Source organism: Phocoena sinus, chromosome 8, assembly GCF_008692025.1.
Source record: "Phocoena sinus isolate mPhoSin1 chromosome 8, mPhoSin1.pri, whole genome shotgun sequence".
Lineage (NCBI taxonomy): Eukaryota > Metazoa > Chordata > Mammalia > Artiodactyla > Phocoenidae > Phocoena > Phocoena sinus.
The window spans coordinates 73,751,169-73,770,213 of NC_045770.1; the positions used below are offsets into that span (position 1 = coordinate 73,751,169).

A 19,045-nucleotide genomic window follows, 5' to 3' on the forward strand; every position below is an offset into this window, starting at 1 on the left:
AAGTGAAAGATGGCAGAAAGGAGAGGGGAGAGCATTCCCCGCAAGGGATGTGTGATCTACACACCATATGAGGTGCACAGTCGGTAGAAGGTTCTAGATTCCAGAGAGGAGGTCCTCTCTTCCTAACCCACGGGTTGCTGTTTTAGCAATAGGGGAGGAAAGCGTTTAAGACCATTACATTCAGTCCAAGTTACATCTGGTGTTAAAACAAATAGGACTTTTATTCCCCTCACAAACCATTGGCGGAGCTCTGCTAACCTGAGTCAGAAAGGAGCCACCTGTTTTTCACCTGCGGACATTTCCTTGCCCTTAGGATTCCAGACCACACCTCTTTCTCATCGGCTGCATTGGAGTTAGTGGCAAGACGAAGTGGGACGTGCTCGACGGGGTAGTTAGACGGCTGTTCAAAGTAAGTGCTTCGTGAAGACAGCTACGGCAGTGCGCCCGAGCGGGGGCCTGGGCCTCGGGAGGGAAAGGGTGGTTTGTGGCCCGAACCTGGTCATTCATCAGGCCTGTCGCCTCTCCCACATCCTTATGTTGCCGGGACTTGTCCCTTGGCCCTCAAGGGAACAGAAGGAGGGTGGTAAGTATAGGCTGGTAACAGGACCAACTATTCTCATCTGCCCTTGGCAGTGGTTGGCCAGCCAGGGAGAGGCACTTCCCTGGTTTTGAGCGATTATATGAGCCTCTCACAGTGAACTGCTAATGTCTACATTCTCTTCACCTTAGAATTGTGTGCTGTTGAGTATGTTTTGCAGTGTGTATTCTGGGGCTACGACATCATTTTGGTAGGGGGATTTGATGCAACTTACCCTGCGTCCCATGCCAACGCTTCAGACTCTGCGATTTGTGCTGTGCGTGACATTGACTTCTGATCCGTGGCTGGTGTCAAGGCTGTTGGCACAGTTATTTTTCTCTTCATTCTAATCACATCACTGGAGTGGGTGTTTGCCACAGGAGAAATTACTAATGAGCATCTAGGTGAACCCTGACGTACTGGGTGATTTGAAAGAAGCTTTTGGTACATTTTTTTCTGTTGACCTGAAGTAGGTCATAACCAGAAGTGTTCATTAATCACGTCCCCTGAGTATTAATAATAGCCCACATTTTTTGTGCCGGAGACCACATTGGTCTAGTTGAGTTGGTCTGACATCAAAACCTGACTTTTAACTAGTATACTCTAGTCTCCTAGCATCTAGACTCAGGTGGCTTCACAGAGAGAAAATTCTGTTCTTTGACCCAAGCTCACTTCCCATCTTGACAGGCCAGTCTGTAGAAATGAGACAGGGTGAGAGACAGGAATGGCTTAGAGCAGACCAAGCCTGCTGCCCCAGCCGAAACCTTATCTCTGCTGATGGGCAGTTGGGACATCCCTGGATTAGAAAGACCACAGTTGGGGCTGAAAAGAGCCTGTGAGGCGTCACACGTGAGGAAGTGAGACCATTAAAGGTAGAGACTTGTTATCAGGATTCCACCTCAGTCGTGTGGCTACCACAGAGCCCATGGACTTCGTTCCAAGTTCACTGACCTAAAGCCTTCCGGTCACTCATCTAAGCTGGAACACTTTCCAAATGAAACACACGTTTGTTTGTTTAAAACTCTAAGCTTCTTATTTTCTAGCAGCCCGGGGTTTTGTTCCCTTTGTCATTATATGGCCTTTGACCTGAACCAAAAGAAAGGGCTGGTGGAGAGATTTCTTGTCAGAATTACTTTTTCATGCATCTTCCAGCACCGTTCACAGGCCCTAATGTCTTTAAGACTTCAGCTGAACTTACAGGAAAAGCAGCTTAACTTTTCAGTGCTTGGTTCATCCAGACTAAATGTTCACCATCTTGTTAGGGTTTCCCACCCTCCCATCACTAACCGAATACATCTGTACCTTAAGGGGCCTGTGATACGAGGGCATCCTCCCTAGAGAAAGTCAGCTCTTCTGCCCCTCGTTCCACAGCTCGATTTCAACTCTGGCATCAGCTGGGAAAGAGGAGATGATCGTAAATCGCCCAGTGAAGACGTGAGTCTTGGGCAGATTTTTTGCCACATCTTTGACGGGGTCTTTATTTTATATTTTCCAGGAGTACATCATTCACGTCGACCCCGTGAGTCAGCTGGGGCTGAACTCTGATAGTGTCCTCGGCTACAGCATTGGGGACATCAAGCGCAGCAACACCTCCGAGACCCCCGAGCTTCTTCCCTGTGGCTACCTGGTTGGAGAGAACACAACCATCTCCGTGGCCGTCAAAGGTAATCCAAGCCCATTGCAGTGGTGGGAGCTTCCAGAATTGTAGGTTTTGTTCTGTGACTTGGCACGGGAACCTGTGGCCATGATTTCGTTTGTGCATGTATATGTGGGTTGCATTTTGATCCCCGTCCACCACAGTTACTCTTACCTAAGCAAGTTGAACCGTCTTCAGCTTTTTCAGCGACCGTCGGAAACAAATCATTTTAGTTTACTGCTGAAATTACATAACAAAAGGTGCCATTGGCCTTATGACTCTGAGATGATGGAATCTTGATAACCCTGTTGAAACGGGGCTCCACTGATACCAGTGAGTTACTCTTGCCGGCGAGCCTTGGATGCAGTCCCATTCTACAGATGGGAAACCACGATGCTCTGTGGGCCAGAGAGGAGTTGCTCGGAGCACCCTGCGGAAGCAGTGAAGCTCCTGCCCACGCACGACGCTGTTCGAGCTTCCAGCTGCCTCATCACCTAGAGCGGCTACGTCTGAGCCTAAAGTTCTGTGGAACTTTAGACTCACAAAGTATTTTTTTGGGAAAAAAAAAAAGTTTCATGGCCAAATAAGTCCGGCATCGTTATTCCCATACAGGTTCTCTAAAGCCCGTGTCCTTTAATGTCCTGACTCTTGCCGTTAAAAAAGCTGTGCGATCCAGTCTGACACAAACGCATTTGACTGCAAAATCCCTTTTTCCTATATTTTATGAACCACTTAAAGAGGAGATTACTGAACACCGTCCTAAGCTCAGCCTTCACGGTATCTTATTTCTTCCCTGTAAGGCATCTTGACTGTGGTTTTGGGGTTGTTTGAGGCAAGCTTTGTTTCCTAACTGGGAGGTTTTCTAGAAGCACCCCAACATTCCTCATCAGCGGGAATGAAGGTCTTGCTCCCCGGTAACCAGTAGCACGTTCCTGTTTGAGCCTCACACACAGCCTTATCTTGTTGGCATCCCATAATCGTGGCCTTGGGCTGCAAGTGACATAAGCCTACTCAAAACTAGCTTTAGCCAAAGGGAAACATACAGGCTCAGGTGCCTGGAAGATCCAGGTATAGGCTTCGAGCGCAGCTGGATCCAGGCGCTCCAGCAGTGCCATCAGGACCAGGCCTACCTCGGCTTGGCTTATTTTTTGAGCTTTCTGCACATAGCTGATGACTGGCCCAGATTCATCCTTCTAGCTTAGGAACCTAGAAGAAAGAGAATGTCTTTCTGGACAAGTGTGACAGGAAATTCTTAGGGGTGATTCTGGCCCACCATGGGTCAAGTGCTCATCACCAAATCAGTCGTGACCAGGGAGAGGCTTTGGCCCAGCCTGGTCACAAGCCCACCCCTTTGGGGGGTGAAGGTGCTGGGTCAGCCCTGCTTGGACCAGCTGGAATGAACTCCTTGCAAGAAGGAAGAGTCCCACTACCAGGGGAGAGAGGGAGGGCTGCCAGGCACTCTTTAACAACAACTGTCCACTCCAAGAACCCTTTAGGGAAAGCCTGATACACCATGACTTTAACAACAACTGTCCACTCCAAGAACCCTTTAGGGAAAGCCTGATACACCATGACTTTAACAACAACTGTCCGCTCCAAGAACCCTTTAGGGAAAGCCTGATACACCATGACTTTAACAACAACTGTCCGCTCCAAGAACCCTTTAGGGAAAGGCTGATACACCATGACTTTAAACTGCGCTTCAGCCACGCTGGCGAGCAGGTGAGCACCGCAAGCGCTGATGGGTCAAAGGAGCGACCCGTTGCTGAGACCAGAGCAAACCTCTGTAGAAACAGCGACAGGATTATCTGCTTCCCGAGCAGGCCACCTCACCACGGAGCCTAAGCTGGTGCTGCTATCAGCACATCAAGTTGTTTTAGCATCTCTAGGGATCAACTCGGGTTTATTTTTTATTTTTTATTTTTTTTTGCAGTACGCGGGCCTCTCACTGTTGTGGCCTCTCCCGTTGCGGAGCACAGGCTCCGGACACGCAGGCTCAGGGGCCATGGCTTACGGGCCCAGCCGCTCCGCGGCATGTGGGATCTTCCCGGACCGGGGCACGAACCCGTGTCCCCTGCGTCGGCAGGCGGACTCCCAACCACTGCGCCACCAGGGAAGCCCTCGGCTTTGTTTTTAAGCGATACCTGACTCTTCTGTTCTCCTGTGGTGCTTGACACTTATGCCTTCAAGGCACTGAAAACCACTCAAGGATTTGAGCTGAAAGAGATGCGTGAGCTGCAGATGGGTCACTTCGGTGGCACCGGGGCAGGGGCTGTGGCTTTGTGTGCTCTGAAGTGAGTTCGTCTGCAAAGTAGTCACCGCCAGGGGGGTTTTGACAAGAGACTGAGACAACAGCGCAGATGCAAAGAGAGGGGTTTCACAGTGTTTTAATCACTGCCCCGTGTTTGTTATTAAGTTTAGACAGGAGACCCTAACCTCCATATTTTGCATCAAACTTTGAGCCCGTGTAGGCTCTGTTGAGACCAGATCTAGGAAAGTCTTAGGCCTGTACCCAGAAGATCTCATTTGGGATCCTTCATCGGGATGATTCTAGAACAGTCACTGTGCTATCTTTGGTTGGGGAAGATTGGAAACAAATGTATAGGTGCGTCAGGGGAGTCTGTTTGCAGTGAATTAATTATGTGGACGGAAGACGCTACTGTAAAACAGAATAAGTGCTTTTCAGTTCATTTTTTGCCTACATATAGTGGTTTCTTGAGGTGCTTTTTTAATAGAATTGCCTTAGGTTCTGGATAAGTAACCTTGGCTGGATCCTCTCTTGGGAATGATATGAAGAAAACAGCTCTTGTAAAGCCAACAGCCCTGAGTAATGAAGATGTCCCAGGCGGGGAGGGGAAAGATATTTCCTCTTGTTGTTGGAGAGGCTCAGTCGAGGTCTGCCAGTATTCACATCCCCAAATCAAATGGCCCCACCTTGCGTTTTTCCTCATTTTAACGATAAAGTGTTGATCCCTTCGTGGTGTATCTGAGTGTGGGCAGCAGCGGCACCCGGCGTGCAGGAAAAAACAGGGTGAAGAGGCAGCCCCGGGGTCTGGGTGGACGCGGGGGATTCACGTTTGGTTTGAGCCAGCGCCACCGGTAATGGTAAATCCAGAAAGACAAGTAGGGCTCAGAGTCTTATGAATTCTGCAGAGGATGGATGAGGACTGAGGGGCCAGATGTTAAAGGTGAATCGGGGCGGGGGGGGGGGGGGCAGTCAGCCAAGCCAGGAGCCGGAGCACATCGTGCTGGTGAAGGGAGCCTGCGGTGTCCCTGGGTGGGCGGGGCTGCCCAGGAAAGGGATAGCCTTGCGTTTTGGCAGTTCCAGGTGGGCAGGCACAGAGAGCCACCCTCTCTGCAGGGCTGCGAACACTTCCTGTCTCAAACACAGGGCTCGCCGAGAACAGCCTGGACTCGCTGGTGTTCGAGTCCCTGATCCCCAAGCCCATCCTGCAGCGCTATGTCTCCCTGCTGGTGGAGCATCGGCGGATCATCCTCTCCGGGCCCAGCGGCACTGGGAAGACCTACCTGGCCAACCGGCTGTCAGAGTACCTGGTGCTCCGGGAGGGACGGGAGCTGACAGACGGGGTCATCGCCACCTTCAATGTGGACCACAAGTCCAGCAAGGTGAGGAGGGCATTCAGAGGCGGCTCCTTAGCCCTTTGAGAACTAGTGATGCCACCACCCCCGTGATGGCAAAGCAGCATTTCCTACAGTGCTCACCTTTGATGGTTCTAAAAGCCTGGGGAAGGAGGTCAGAATGGAGCTAGCAGAAAGGAAGGCTCTGATCCAAAACTTCCCAGCAAGAAGTTCCACGTGTAAGTCGATGTAGTTCATTTCTTGCTTCCCCGCTGTGAGTTGGGCACAATGCTCAGCGCTGGTAGTTCTTTAAGGTCAACCCAGATGCTTCCACTTCAGTTTACCAAAAATTCATCACGTGCCTACTAGGTTCTCATGTTTTTCCAGAAGAAAGCCTTCTCTTGTGGAACAACAATAATAAGAACAGCAACAGCTCGCATTCGCAGACTGCTTCCGCTGGGAGCAGCGAACTGAACGCCCCGCAGCAGGACCTTCAAGGAAGTAGCTGTCACAATCCCATTTTACAGATGAGGAAACTGAGGCTCAAGGCAGATGACCATCTACCTAAAGCCACTCAGATAGTACTGAGCAGTAGACTGGAGCTCAAGTCAATGTCTGAGACCCCAGAGCCAGCAAATAGGCTTGATCCTGCCTCACAGGGAGCAGTGGAAACGTTGGGACAGCCTGACCTAGTCCCCGCCTAGGGTTATGAGGTGTTTTCTCAAACTTGCTCATTAGCCATGCAGTGGTTGTTGATGGGTGATTCACTCTGACTGGCCAAAGGGGCCAGGAAGTCAAAGGTGAATTGGAAGTGACTCTTTCACCTCAAGAATCACCTGGCATCCTTGAAGATGCAGCTCCCAGACCTCATTCCCAGATGATCTGTTTCAGTAGGTCGTGTGGCGCTGGGAATTTGCACCACAAGTTCTCCAAGTGACGTGGACACAGGGGCAGGACTACGGGAAGTGGTCAGAGCCCCTGTACCAAGATCCTCTGTGAATAAGCTCAGGGAAGGCGCCCTCTCCCGGGACCAGCGAGAGAAGGATCCTAGGCGCATGGCTGGAGGTCGAGCCAGGCTTGAATTCAGCCCCCACTCACTCCCCTTGGCCAGGCACCGTTGTACAGAGCATAGCTCCCCAACTATACCCTGCAAGCCTGCATGAGTAAGAGAGGGCTCCGAGCCTCAGGATCCGTGGCATTGTCAGGTGCCAGAAGCCAAGAACCCATAGTGCAGAGGAGCTAAAAGGAAAGATAACTAGTAACTTAAAAAATTGGGCGGCTTCTATTGCTAACAGCCACATTTTGACTTAAAAGGGAGGCGTGTGTGTGTGTAGGAAGTAGAGGAGATATGACCCCCCGAGCATCCAAGCCAGCGTGCAGGACAGTGGCATGGGGAGGCGCCCACACCAAGTCCAGATCCAGCCCTGCTGCCGACCCTCTGTGCCGTCTCAGGCTGCTCACTGACTGAGGGATGCCTCAGCTTCCTCCTCTGTAACGTGGAGGCAGTCACAGTGCCCCCCCCAGAGGGTTATTGTGGGGCACAGAAGTTCACGTGTGTGAGGTCCCAGAGCCGTGCCTGGCGCAAGGTCACTCCATCCTCGTGGTGATGGTAATACCACCAGGAAATTGCTCTGGGTTCCCTGGCTGGCCCTTAGCTCACCGTTTTGGCCTTTCCCCATCGCACATTCTTCTTTCTTTTCCTTTTCTCACGCGCCCCTTGCCCCAGCCGTCAGTGCCCTGCCCATTCTTCACAGTTAAGGCCAAAGGTTCCCCTTTCACGCAGACCTTCCAAGGACCCCCGTGCGTGGAGACCACCCCCCCTGCACCATTCACTGTCTGTCTGCCCCAGCACTAGTCAGCAGGGCATGTGTGTGGGGGGCAAGGGGGTCCTTTGCTGTGCTGACTCATCAAGGGCTTCTGTGTAGATGGCTCTCAGGCAGTGCTGTGCATTTAGAGAGATGTATGAGGCACTTACACTCAGGAGCTTCCTGGGAGGTTGGCAGAGTAAGAAATAGTAGCGCTTCTAGAGAGCGCTGGACAGCTACAGCACCGCGCCTGGACACCCCCATGGTGCCTGCTCTTGCCCAGGTTTTCTGTTGCCTAGTGAATTCCGGAAGCCAGGGCCCAGGCCTTCCTCACCACTCCCCCGCCCACACCCCCTGCGCCCAGGCAGACGCCCTGTAGCGGACAGGTACTCAGCACCGGTTACCGTGAGGCCTCAGGAAGGGCCCCTCTGCCAGTGCCGGCCCGGGGCAGGGGAAGGCCCCGAGTACGTGCGTCTTCCCGGGGGCGTTCACCCACTCGTTCCTGCCCGGCCTCCGCAGGAATTGCGCCAGTACCTGTCCAACCTCGCCGACCAGTGCGCCAGCGAGAACAACGCTGTGGACATGCCTCTGGTCATCATCCTGGACAACCTGCATCATGTCAGCTCCCTGGGCGAGATCTTCAACGGGCTGCTCAACTGCAAGGACCACAAATGGTAAAGGCAGCTCTGGACCTCGTGGCCCCCGGGAGAGACGTGTGCTACAGGGGGTAGGAGCGCTGCACGCACATGGCAGGGAGGGGCTGGGGCCGCATGGGGGGAGGGGCAGCAGCCCGCAGCCATCTACCCAGGCCCTTAGATGCCCCGGGACGCTGCGACTCCTTCTCCAACTCTCTTACCCTTCATTTCCCCCGCAGCCCTTATATAATTGGCACAATGAACCAGGCTACCTCTTCTACTCCCAACTTGCAGCTTCATCATAACTTCAGGTAAGGAGTCGCTTTTTGAGTAGCTGCTGTATGCCGCGAACTGTGAGCATTTTTCCCAGCTTCACTCATTTCTCACAAAAGCCTCAAGTCGTTAAATTCATCATTCGCAGTTTACAAATGGGGAGAATTAAGTGGTTTGCGTGAGGTCACACAGCCAGTCGATGGCAGGGCTGACTTGCACCCAGATCTCTTTGATGCTAAGTCCTGGGACAGCAGTGCCCCGGGGGCAGCTCTGGGCAGGGACTGTCCTCATGCAACCCTGCACGTCACCAGTGGCACGTCTGTCTGTCCCAAGTGGATGTGAGCAGTGAAAGCTCATGCTTATGAATGTCTCCATGGAGCAGAGTCTGTGGCCTTCGAGCTCCAGCTGCTGTGAGCCCTGGGCCCCAGCCCCATACCGAGCTACCCCACTGCTGGGCTGTGGGACTTCTGCCACGCTAGGTTGTGTGGCCTCCACGTACTGCTCCCCTGCCTGGGGCCTTAGGTAAGGATGAACAGCCGTCTCCTGGGGTGAGACCACCCCCCCCCCCCCCCCCGGCTCATTTTCATGGCCATTCTGCCGGCATCCCTGTTGAAAGTAGAATCGCGGTTATCAGAGAAATACCAGCCCCGCCGGGTCGCTGAGATCATGGGTCACCTCTGCATCCAGGCTGTCCCAGTCTTATCCACGCTTTCTCTTGAATGTCCCTCAAGACCTTTCTGCTCCTGCTTCCCCCGTCACCGCCACGTCATCTCCCAGCACACTGTTGCAGTCATTTTCTAACCAGTATGCCTGCCTGCCCCTGGCCCCCCTGCAGGCCATCCTCTGTGCCAGTGGCAACCGGAGTGAACATTCTAGAGTTCAAATCTGACCGTAAATCCTCATGCAAGAAGTCCTTCGATGGCTCCCCATTGCCTCCAGAATGAAATCCAGGCCCCTTCGGTCGGCAGGTCAAGTCTAAACTCTGGTTACACTGAACCTCTGGCAGTCTCCCCGAACACCCCACACTGCTGCTCATGCCTTTGCAGATGCTCTGCACCCACCGCCGCCCCGACCCCTGCTCCTGCCTTGCCTCGTGTGGCTGCTCCATTCATCTCCTTTGGTCTCAGCTCAGATGTCCCCTCCTCTGAGGAGCCTTCCTTGATTCCCCGGGTTTCGTCATCTCTCGTTCCTCTTATCTGCCTCCTCCGCTAGACTGCGAGCTCCTGGGGAACAGGGACTGTGTCTGAGTCATTGTTACAGCCCCACAGCCCAGCACAGAACCTGTCACAAGCACAAGGGGCAGTTAGTTCGGTGGTCAGAGCTCAGCCTCTGGAGTTGGACTGTCTTGGTTCTAGTCTTAGCTCTTCTCTTGACTAGCTGTTTGATCTTGAACGCGTTACATAACCTGTCCGTGCCTCAGAATTTCGACCTGTGAAATGGGTGGCCGTCATATCCATGGTACAGGGTTGCCGTGAGGAGTTGTGAATTGATATATGTGCAGGGTTCAGTTGAGTATTAACATAAGCACCTTCCAGCTCTAGTGAGCTTTGATTCGTGAGGTTGGCCGTAGTCCTTGTCATGGAAAAGTGTTCCTGACTTCTTCCAGGTGGGTGCTGTGTGCCAACCACACGGAGCCCGTGAAGGGTTTCCTGGGCCGGTTCCTGAGGCGGAAGCTCATGGAGACGGAGATCGGTGGGCGGGTACGGAACGTGGAGCTGGTGAAAGTCATCGACTGGATTCCCAAGGTCTGGCATCACCTCAACCGCTTCCTGGAGGCTCACAGCTCCTCGGACGTCACCATAGGTGGGGAGGGGAGGCCGGGTGGGTGCCGACAGGCGGGCTGGCAGGGGAGGGAACTGCTGCTCCCGGGGCCCTGGCCTCCTCGGATGGCTGTCCCTGGGCCCTGGTAGCTGGATGCTGCACTGGCCACATGGTTAGAGGAGGGGACAGAAGGACAGGCACAGCCTAGACAGACCCTGGGCCGCCCTGCCCTTCTCTCCTGCCCAGAGCTCGGGGGCTGAGGAGCAGCAGAGAGAAGTGTCCAGCCCCAGGCTGGTGCAGAAACTATGGGCTCAGTGAGGGTCCCCCACCCCGAGGCTCCCCCAGGTGGAAACCACCCTGTGGGATTGGCATTGCTTTATAAATAAAGTAGTGTTATCGACATTCCTAAAGGTTAAGCTTCGGAGAAAAAAAAAAGATCACTGGTCATCCCACCATCCTGATGTAATCATCGTAATCTGGGCTTATTTTTTCTGTCCTCGTCCGTACATGTTTTATGTAGTTGCAGTCATAGTGTACATACAGTATGTTCTTTATTTTCCCTTCACGTTGTCTCATGAGCATTCTGTACTGCTCTGCAAAATAATCAAATGTGGGTGCACCGTCACTTCCTTAACTGTTTCTGTGCTCTCGGACATCTACTGTGCTTCCATTTGCAAAGGTTAGGACTAACATCTCAATGAACATCTTTCTGCATAAAGCCTCGCCTCCCTTTGGGGTGATTCCCGAGAGGAGCGTGGTCCCAGGGTGGCGTTAGGGAGCCCAAGCGTCCTGCTGCTCTGTGCCCACCACGTGACAGTTGGTATTTCTGCCCTCGCTCAGAAAATGCAGGGTCCCTCCTTTGAGGGGTGCCCGGGCTGGCTTCTCCTGCCCCACCCCCGTTTCAGTCTGACTGATGTTCCCTGTGGTCCCCAGGCCCCCGGCTCTTCCTGTCGTGCCCCATCGACGTGGATGGTTCCAGGGTGTGGTTCACCGACCTGTGGAACTACTCAATCATCCCCTATCTCCTGGAAGCCGTCAGAGAAGGACTCCAGGTAAGAAGCACACTGCCCACTGACCTCCTCAAAGTTCAAGGGACTGTTCTAGCGACGAGAAGGGTTGTCTTTATCTCCCTCTTCAGAAATCTGACTGACGTGAGGTGACAACCCCTCACCTGTGAAGCCATCCGTCCAGCGCAGTGTAAGAGACACTGGGCTGCAAATCCTGGCTCTGCCACTGTTAGCTATGTGACCCTAAGCAAGTCATCCAGCCTCTCTCTGCCATAGTGCCCTCATCGATGGAACAGAGAACGATAGTACCGTGCCACAAAGAGTTACTGCCAGGGTTCAGTGACATCATGGCCATCAAGTGCTCAGCACAGAGAGTGCACAAGACCTGGAATATGTCACTTCACAGTTTGCAAAGCATCTGCTGTTTGCTTCAAGCTCTGCATTTGTCCTGGGGTTAGGCAGAGATTTTTTGGTTTTATCCCCATTTCTTAAGAGAAAATTATGGCTCAGAGTGAATAAGTGACTTGTCCAAGGTGAGGAAGTGAAATTGAAGAATCTGGGATTTGCATCCAGGCCTCAGGTTCTTGGCCCTAAGCCCCATGGCACTCGCTGCCTGACACCAGGACCCCTCACCGGTGACCCTGGGCCCACGTGGCTGCCCATCCCTCCTGCCCTGCTGCAGCCGGAAAGCCCAAATCCTCTCTTCACTTCTCACTCAACCCAGGGGCTAACGCTAGGAGCTTAGCAGTAAGTTGGAGATCGTAGCAGTTTTATTGTTGAGTCTGGAGGTGGCCTGAGAAGGTTGTCGGCTTTCAGGACCGCTCTGAGTAATTAGCAGGCATCACGCACGGCTGAATAGTCCAGGAACCAGCTTAGCAGCCGGGTTTCTGAGGGCTGTGTTTCCTCAGCACCGGACAGTGGGAGAGATGCTGGTGGAGGACCCGGGCCGGGGGTGGTGTGCACACCCACATGCACATGTGTGACGGCACACCTTAATGGCTTCCGTCAGGGTTTGTCATGTGTGTACGTTCAGCTGAGCCTGGCCAATGTTCAGCTGCTTTGTATCTGTAACATGCAGCAGCACTGAGGGTCTTCGGAGACATTCAGGACAACCAGGGCTTGAGAAGGAAGGTGGTGCGCCTCTGGTCCCTGGTATTTCATTGCATGGGAGCATGTAGGCTGCGTATTCAAGCCACCGTGTTCAGATATAAGTGATTGTGAAGGCAGAGAGTAGCGAGAAATTCAGCAATCCCTTGACCGGCCTTAGTTTCCAGGGTCTGAAGATCGTTGATCGATGGCAGCATTGTTTTAATTATAATTGACATACGGTATGTTAGTTTCAGGCACGCAACGTAGTGATTTGATATTTTTGTACATTGCGAAACTACACTGTGGTCGGTCTAGTTACCATCTGTCACCGTACAGTCACTACTATATTATTGACTATATTCCCGATGCCGTACATCACATCACATCACAGCAGGAACTGTACCTCTTAATGCCCTTCAGCTATTTCTCCCATTGATGGCAGCATTTCTGTTTTGTCGAATGTGGCTTTTGAAAGAAAATATGAACGATTTCAGATCTGTCAGTGGACTCTCTTTAGGTAGAAAACTTCACTGGGTAAAGTAGCCATAATTTAGTCTTTACTCAAACGGATTTGATAGGACCGCAAACCCAAACAGCCACCCAGTCACTCCTGTTTGCTTGGGATGCCCCGCCTACTGGATTCTTGGAGTCTGTTTCGTTCCAGAAGCCTCTCTCTCTTCCCATCAGGGGCTTCCGGGGACTGCAGTAGAAGCCCGCGCTGCTCGATAGAAGCCACAGGAATTGCAGGGGAGGAAGGGGCACTGTTTCCTTCTATTTCTGCCTCACCTCTCACTTCTCCCCTTTGCTTCTTTGCCCAAATATGTCTCCTGGTGCAGGACAGGAGTGACCTAGAGTGTGCTTGGAAAAAGTCGTGGGTGCTGTTGAATAAAGCACGTGGGTGCCCAAGGAGGCACCGACCAGGAGGGGTAGGCTTTGCGCTAGCCTCCAGCTACACATCAGAGGCCCCTCGTTGGTCCTCGGTAAGGATGGACAGTGCTAAGGCCCTGCTCCTTGGACCTCAGCTTGAAAGAAGACCTTGTGGGCATGGCTATTGAAAGTCGGGTCTGATCTTCCCTGCGCATCCTGGAGAGGTTGCCGATGGATTTGATCTTCAAGGGTCTCTTTGCCACCAAGAGCAAGGAGGCCGTAGGTGAAAGGATTTGGGGGTGGCTGTGGAACAGCCCGTTCAGGACAGGGAACAGAAGCATGTCACCGTCTCAGGAGACTCACCAGTTCACTGTGAGGCAGGAAAAGTCATCACTTCCGTGTGCTGTTGAGGTCTTTTGAAGGACAGTCTTTCAAGAACATGGAAACAACCAGGGGAGGCAGCCAGAGTTAGCATTGTACCCAGTTGCTCAAAAGTGAGCCCTCCTGCCCCAAACCTGTGGCTTCATCCCATCCTGCAGCCTGGGAGACCCCATGGAATCTGCAGGTTCATGAGGAACCCTGGAGTGTTCATGTCTCTAGTTTTGAAGGAAACTTTGATGACATTTATTGAGAGGCTGCTACCTACCAGGCACTGTGCCAGGGGCCTGACAGGCATGATTCCGTTTAGTTCTCAACGCCCAATATACACCTTATAGACGAGGAAACCAAGGCTCACAGTTTTTGACCCTTCCCCAGTTCACTAGGTGGGGTGTGGATTGAGCCAGCGTCGTAGCCCGTAGCTGACTTCTCAGTTACTTCCGTGATTTTTCAGGCTGTCCTGAGACCCCTTTTATCCCACCCAGACCCCTCAGATGGCTCAGGGAACCAAGTATTGTGTTTCATAGCGTGACGTTCTGCATAAGATTTCATTTGACCCAAAGACTCTTCTATTCAAAAAGAAAAGTTTAAAATCCCTCACTCTCCTTCGTGTTACCTTGAGTCCCGAGCTCACTGTGTGCTGGGCGCTGTGCAGGCCACTTACTCTGCCCTGACTCTGCGAGGAGTGGTGTGGCCATGAGGTGAGCACACTGTGGTTCAAAGCAGGTAAGCCCTTGGCCAAGGTCATAAGCTAAGAAGAGGTGGAGTCCCCAGATTGGGCTCTGGCGGGGCTGCCGGTGGTGGTTGGCAGCACAGAGACCCTGCTGCCGACAGGTCTCACCAGGGGCTTCCAGTCAGCCCCTCCAAAAGGCACAGCCTTGCCTGGAGGAGATGTGGCATCGCCCCCTAGTGGATACCAGGTATCATTGCAAGTTTTGGCTCCTGAGTCTTTTCCCAGGAGAGAGAGAGAGAGAGAGAGAGAGAGAGAGAGAGAGAGAGAGAGAGAGAGTGTGTGTGTGTGTGTGTGTGTGTGTGTGTGTGTGTGTGTGTGTGTTCGCGCGCGCAACTGCTTGTAGGCTCTTCCAGAATGTGTACCTTGATGCCTTCGTGTGTGAGAAACGTGCATCCCACAGAGTGAGAAGGTGCCCAGTGGCCAAGTTTTCAGTTTCCAGTGTCCTGGCTCCCTCTTCCTGCCTTGGGGAAAGTGAATGTCCTGTCTGTCTGTCTGTCTGTCTGTACGACTGTCTGCTGTTTCCCAGAGCTGCCTTAGGGCTCTGCAGGGGGACCAAGGAGCGTTACGACACATCCTTTGCTTGCCACGGTACTTACCCAGCCATTCATCACCTGGACTTAGACATGTCCAGTGGCAAGTGGGGAGGCTTGTAAAAATATTCTCTGTTCTTGCAGACGACATTAGATATGCCCAGGTGTGCATTTGTCTTATGACTTAGCCCTCAGCCCTGTTCCCCTTTGGAATTTTCATTGTAAACACTTGCCAAAGTGTCTAAAGCCTGCAGAGTCACTCAAAAGACCCCTGTCCCCCTGGTGGAAAGGGGAGAGTGGGGAGCCATTGATCACATGACCCAACCTCCTCTGAGACTCTGGGCAAACCTCCCACTGCTAAGCCTCGGGTGTCCCATCTGTAATCTGAAAAGTGTGGGCTAGGAGAGTTTTTTCAGGCTGGCTCTGTGGACCCCCGAAGTTCCTCAGACCACTCATAGTGGGGTCAGGGGAACAGAGCAAAAATTTTAAAGCCACGGGGCCAGACCCTCTAGGAACTTGATGAGCTCGGGATTCTAGGCTCTGTGGTTCTGCAGCCCTGAGCATCTTCTCTTCCAGGCTGGAGGATGGAGACAGAAGCAGTAGCTACCAGAAACGACGTTTGGTTCAGCCTCACACATGTGAAATCTGGCTTGGGAAAGTCAGCTGAGTGCTGTAGGGAAAGCCCTTGGAGGGAGACGCTTCTACAAGTTGCAGGAACATTTCTCATGTGCAACAGGCTTTTTCAGGTCTAAATATCCCCAAGCGCTTTGTGCTCCCTTCCTCCCTGACTCGTACCCATGCGCACACGAACCTTCACATGATCCCTTCCTGCTCGGACCGTGAGTCGCCTTTCCAATGCCAGACTGAGCTCTCAGGCCTGGGAGTCACCGCTGCCCCAGGTTAAGGAAGGTTTCGCAGTAGACGGGACTGGAGCACTAGACAGGAAGGGCGCTGATGTCTGAAAGCGCTGAGCTCGTAGAAGGCTGTGTATCTCGAGTGGAGGAGGAGACCATGGATGGAGGGAGGTGGCGGGCCTGTCTGCATTGTGGGCAGGGCAGGCACTTCCCTGAGACAATCGGACGGGGCTTAGGCAATCGTGAGACAGCGGAGGGACAGCAAGCCCAGCCCAGGTGACGTGTCCTCGTCAGGTGGACAGCCTGGCCTGCATCTCCCTGCTCCGGTTTTGGCTGAGTCATGTGGCTCTGGCCGATACCGAGTGGCTCCGAGTGGAGTCTTTCAGGAGGGGTGGAGAAGGGAAAGGCCCAGACAAGGATGCCAGGGTCCTGGGTTCAAATCCAGCACTGCTCCGAAACCTTTCACAACTGGCTCTTCTCTTTAAGCCGTAAGTTCTCCATCCGGTAGATGGGACGGCTGGGACCCCAGTTCCTTCCAGCTGAGGCAGCCTGTGACCTGGGAAAGACGTGATTTTATCAGTCAGAGCTCAGCTCTCCTGTACTGTCAGGCTTCTGCCCCCACGTCCCCCTCCCTCCCCGCTCAACTGTAAGAGTTCTGGGAGGACAGAGGGAACAGGCAGACGGGCAGACAGGCTGCAGTCCAGATGTAATTCCACTTTAGAGTCCCCCCCTGCAGCCGTTGTGGTTCAGGGGGCTTTGGTCTTTGTACCCCTGTGGTGCCCTACAGAGGGGGTGCCCTTCCAGAGCCACAGGTGGCACTCTCCTGGGTGGGCACATCTTGTCCTGGCTGTGAGCCAGCCCTGCCACATCTGCTCAGACTTCAGTGGTCCACGGACCTGGGCAGACTTGGATTCCAGTTCTGCCTTCTCTCGTCCCTGGGCCTGGCTCCTCGTCTGGGAAACGTGGGTCGTGATGCTTCCTCCTGGAACCACGTGGTAGTTAAACAGGATATTTGTCAAGTGCTTCTCGTAATCCCTGGCACGCAGGGAGCTGTAAGGTGTGGCGGCAGGGGTGGTGTTAAAGGGGAAAGATACAGAGAAGGCACCCAGCCACGTGAGATGCAGAGCCTCGCCTTGGGAAGTGGTGCAGCCTAGGCTTTTGTTCTTTGGAGAGTGTATGTATTTCTTGAAATTGCCAGAAGAAGTCACTAAAATCGTTGTATTATTCGGTATTTCAGGCCTAAGGAAAGGAGCTTGGAGGCACGGTACTGGTCTTACAAGATTATGTGATAATCCCGCTTTAAGAGCAAATTAGTTGTTCTGGGCAATTTTGAGAAACACATGAGGGAGGAGAAGCAGTTACAATTCCAGTACCCACACGGAACCCCTTTAACAATTTGCTGTTTTGAAAGTGACCAGCGCCTCTACACGGGGGCTCTTTGAGAGTCAGCCTCACTTTAAGAAATGGGGTTTTATCGAGCCAGAGCCATTGGTGACCTCTGCCTGGGCTGCTGATACCCAGCATCCCATCTGTGTGCCGTGGAGGGGCGGGGGGGTACTCAGTGGGATGACAGCACCTCTTTCCAGCTCCACATTCACTGACATCGTGTTGGTAGTTGATTGGCCGCGGTGAGAGTATTCATATCACGGAAACTGGCAAACACTTCAAATCAAAGAGTTGTTTTTCAAGTTGGATCAGCGAGGCTTAGAGTTGAGGGCGACGCAGTGAGTCAGTGGCAGAGCTGAGGTGTGAACCCAGGTCAGGCTGACTTCAAAGCCAGTGCTTTTACTCCCTAGGTCATGCTGCCTTTGGTCTTAGCACATCAAGATGTCCGTGCCTTGGATGATTTCCTTAGGATTTCCTCTGGAAGTGGAATTACTCCATCAAGGGAAGCATAATACTGGGCTTGGAGAGTTTTTCAGAAAGTTGCAAAACCAGGCCTGCAGAAGAGGTCTCGGACTACTTCCTAACTGTTCCTTCTTTGTCTGTTTCCAGCTGTATGGAAGGCGGGCCCCCTGGGAGGACCCCGCCAAGTGGGTGATGGACACCTATCCTTGGGCAGCCAGCCCTCAACAGCACGAGTGGCCTCCCCTCCTGCAGCTCCGGCCTGAGGATGTCGGCTTCGACGGCTATTCCATGCCTCGCGAGGGGTCAACCAGCAAGCAGATGCCCCCCAGCGACGCTGACGGAGACCCGCTGGTGAGTTCTCGGCTTCCAGAGCAGCTCGGCATTCACTGAGCACTTACTGTGTATTGGGCCTCATGCTAGGCACACCGGAAATTTGGAAGTGACTGAGCCCCAGCCTTGCTTTGGAAGGCTAGACCTATCCCAAGATTTGGGACATTTTTGCCAATATTTTCTTCCTTGCTTTTAGTTTTTCACTTGTGTCTTTAACCCCTCTGAAATTTTTCAGATGAAAGTTCAAGAATTTGATTTTTCTCCCTAAATGTCCCTACACCACTCTTCGCCCTCCGGTTTGAGTGCCAACTTTATCATGTCTTGCCCAGTAGCCCAAGCCACATGGTCAGGAGTTTAAGCAGGGAGAGGTTTGAGGGCGGGAGGGACTCATGGAGGAGAGGGCAAGGAGGCCTGAATGCGGGTCCCCTGGCCAGTGACGTGAGTTAAGCCTTTAACACTGCCTGAGCACCTTTACTCCACTGATGCTAAAGCAATAAAGGCCCTTTAAGAAGAACCTGGGTCAGAGGTCATACCACTACAATTCTAGAACTCTCTGCCGATGTAAGACCCATACGTAGGCATACTGCGAAATTAGACCTAATAAATCAAAAGCCCTATTAAAAGAAGGTTGAAGCACATATACCGGAACCTCCCATGGTTAAATGACCATTATCATGCTATAAATTTACCCCTGAGCTCTCTTGGCAACTAAGGCGAAAGGAAAAACACTGCAAAGAATATTGCTTGCATTACCTAATGAAAGAACATATTCATAAGAGATGCGGCAGGATTAAAAGACAGTTGACTTGCTGTTCTATCCCTAGTGACTAACTGCTTTGCTAGATAAAAAATAATAATAATAGGTGCTTTGGGGTTGTCTGCCACTCCTGACTGCTGGGATGCAGCGGTGGTCCTATCGAGACATCTTAAACGGGGATTTTACGTTAAATGGATTTATGGCTTGTATTACTAAGCACAACCTAATTTGCAGTGTTTACCGCAGTGGTTTTCCAGAGGAAAGGATCAACCTGTAGAAGCCTATTTCTAACGTTAACCGTTACTAAAAGCCACAGTCATGGAACTGTTTTTGTGGGTTCAAGCGCATGAACTCTAACTTAGGTAAAAATGGAATTTAGGACATCT

General features: G+C 52.5%; 1 protein-coding gene across 3 annotated transcripts in view; it reads left to right on the forward strand.

Annotated features, from left to right (window-relative positions):
• The window catches only part of NAV2 (neuron navigator 2), a 332,163-nt gene that overhangs the window by 308,177 nt on the left and 4,941 nt on the right, over window positions 1-19,045 (forward strand). For all 3 annotated transcript variants that reach the window (XM_032640399.1, XM_032640401.1, XM_032640400.1), the window contains 8 exons: window positions 314-409; window positions 2,073-2,241; window positions 5,605-5,840; window positions 8,117-8,271; window positions 8,472-8,543; window positions 10,112-10,308; window positions 11,200-11,318; window positions 17,720-17,923. In XM_032640399.1, the coding sequence (XP_032496290.1) occupies window positions 314-409; window positions 2,073-2,241; window positions 5,605-5,840; window positions 8,117-8,271; window positions 8,472-8,543; window positions 10,112-10,308; window positions 11,200-11,318; window positions 17,720-17,923 (1,248 nt within the window). The remainder of the gene's footprint in view (window positions 1-313; window positions 410-2,072; window positions 2,242-5,604; window positions 5,841-8,116; window positions 8,272-8,471; window positions 8,544-10,111; window positions 10,309-11,199; window positions 11,319-17,719; window positions 17,924-19,045) is intronic.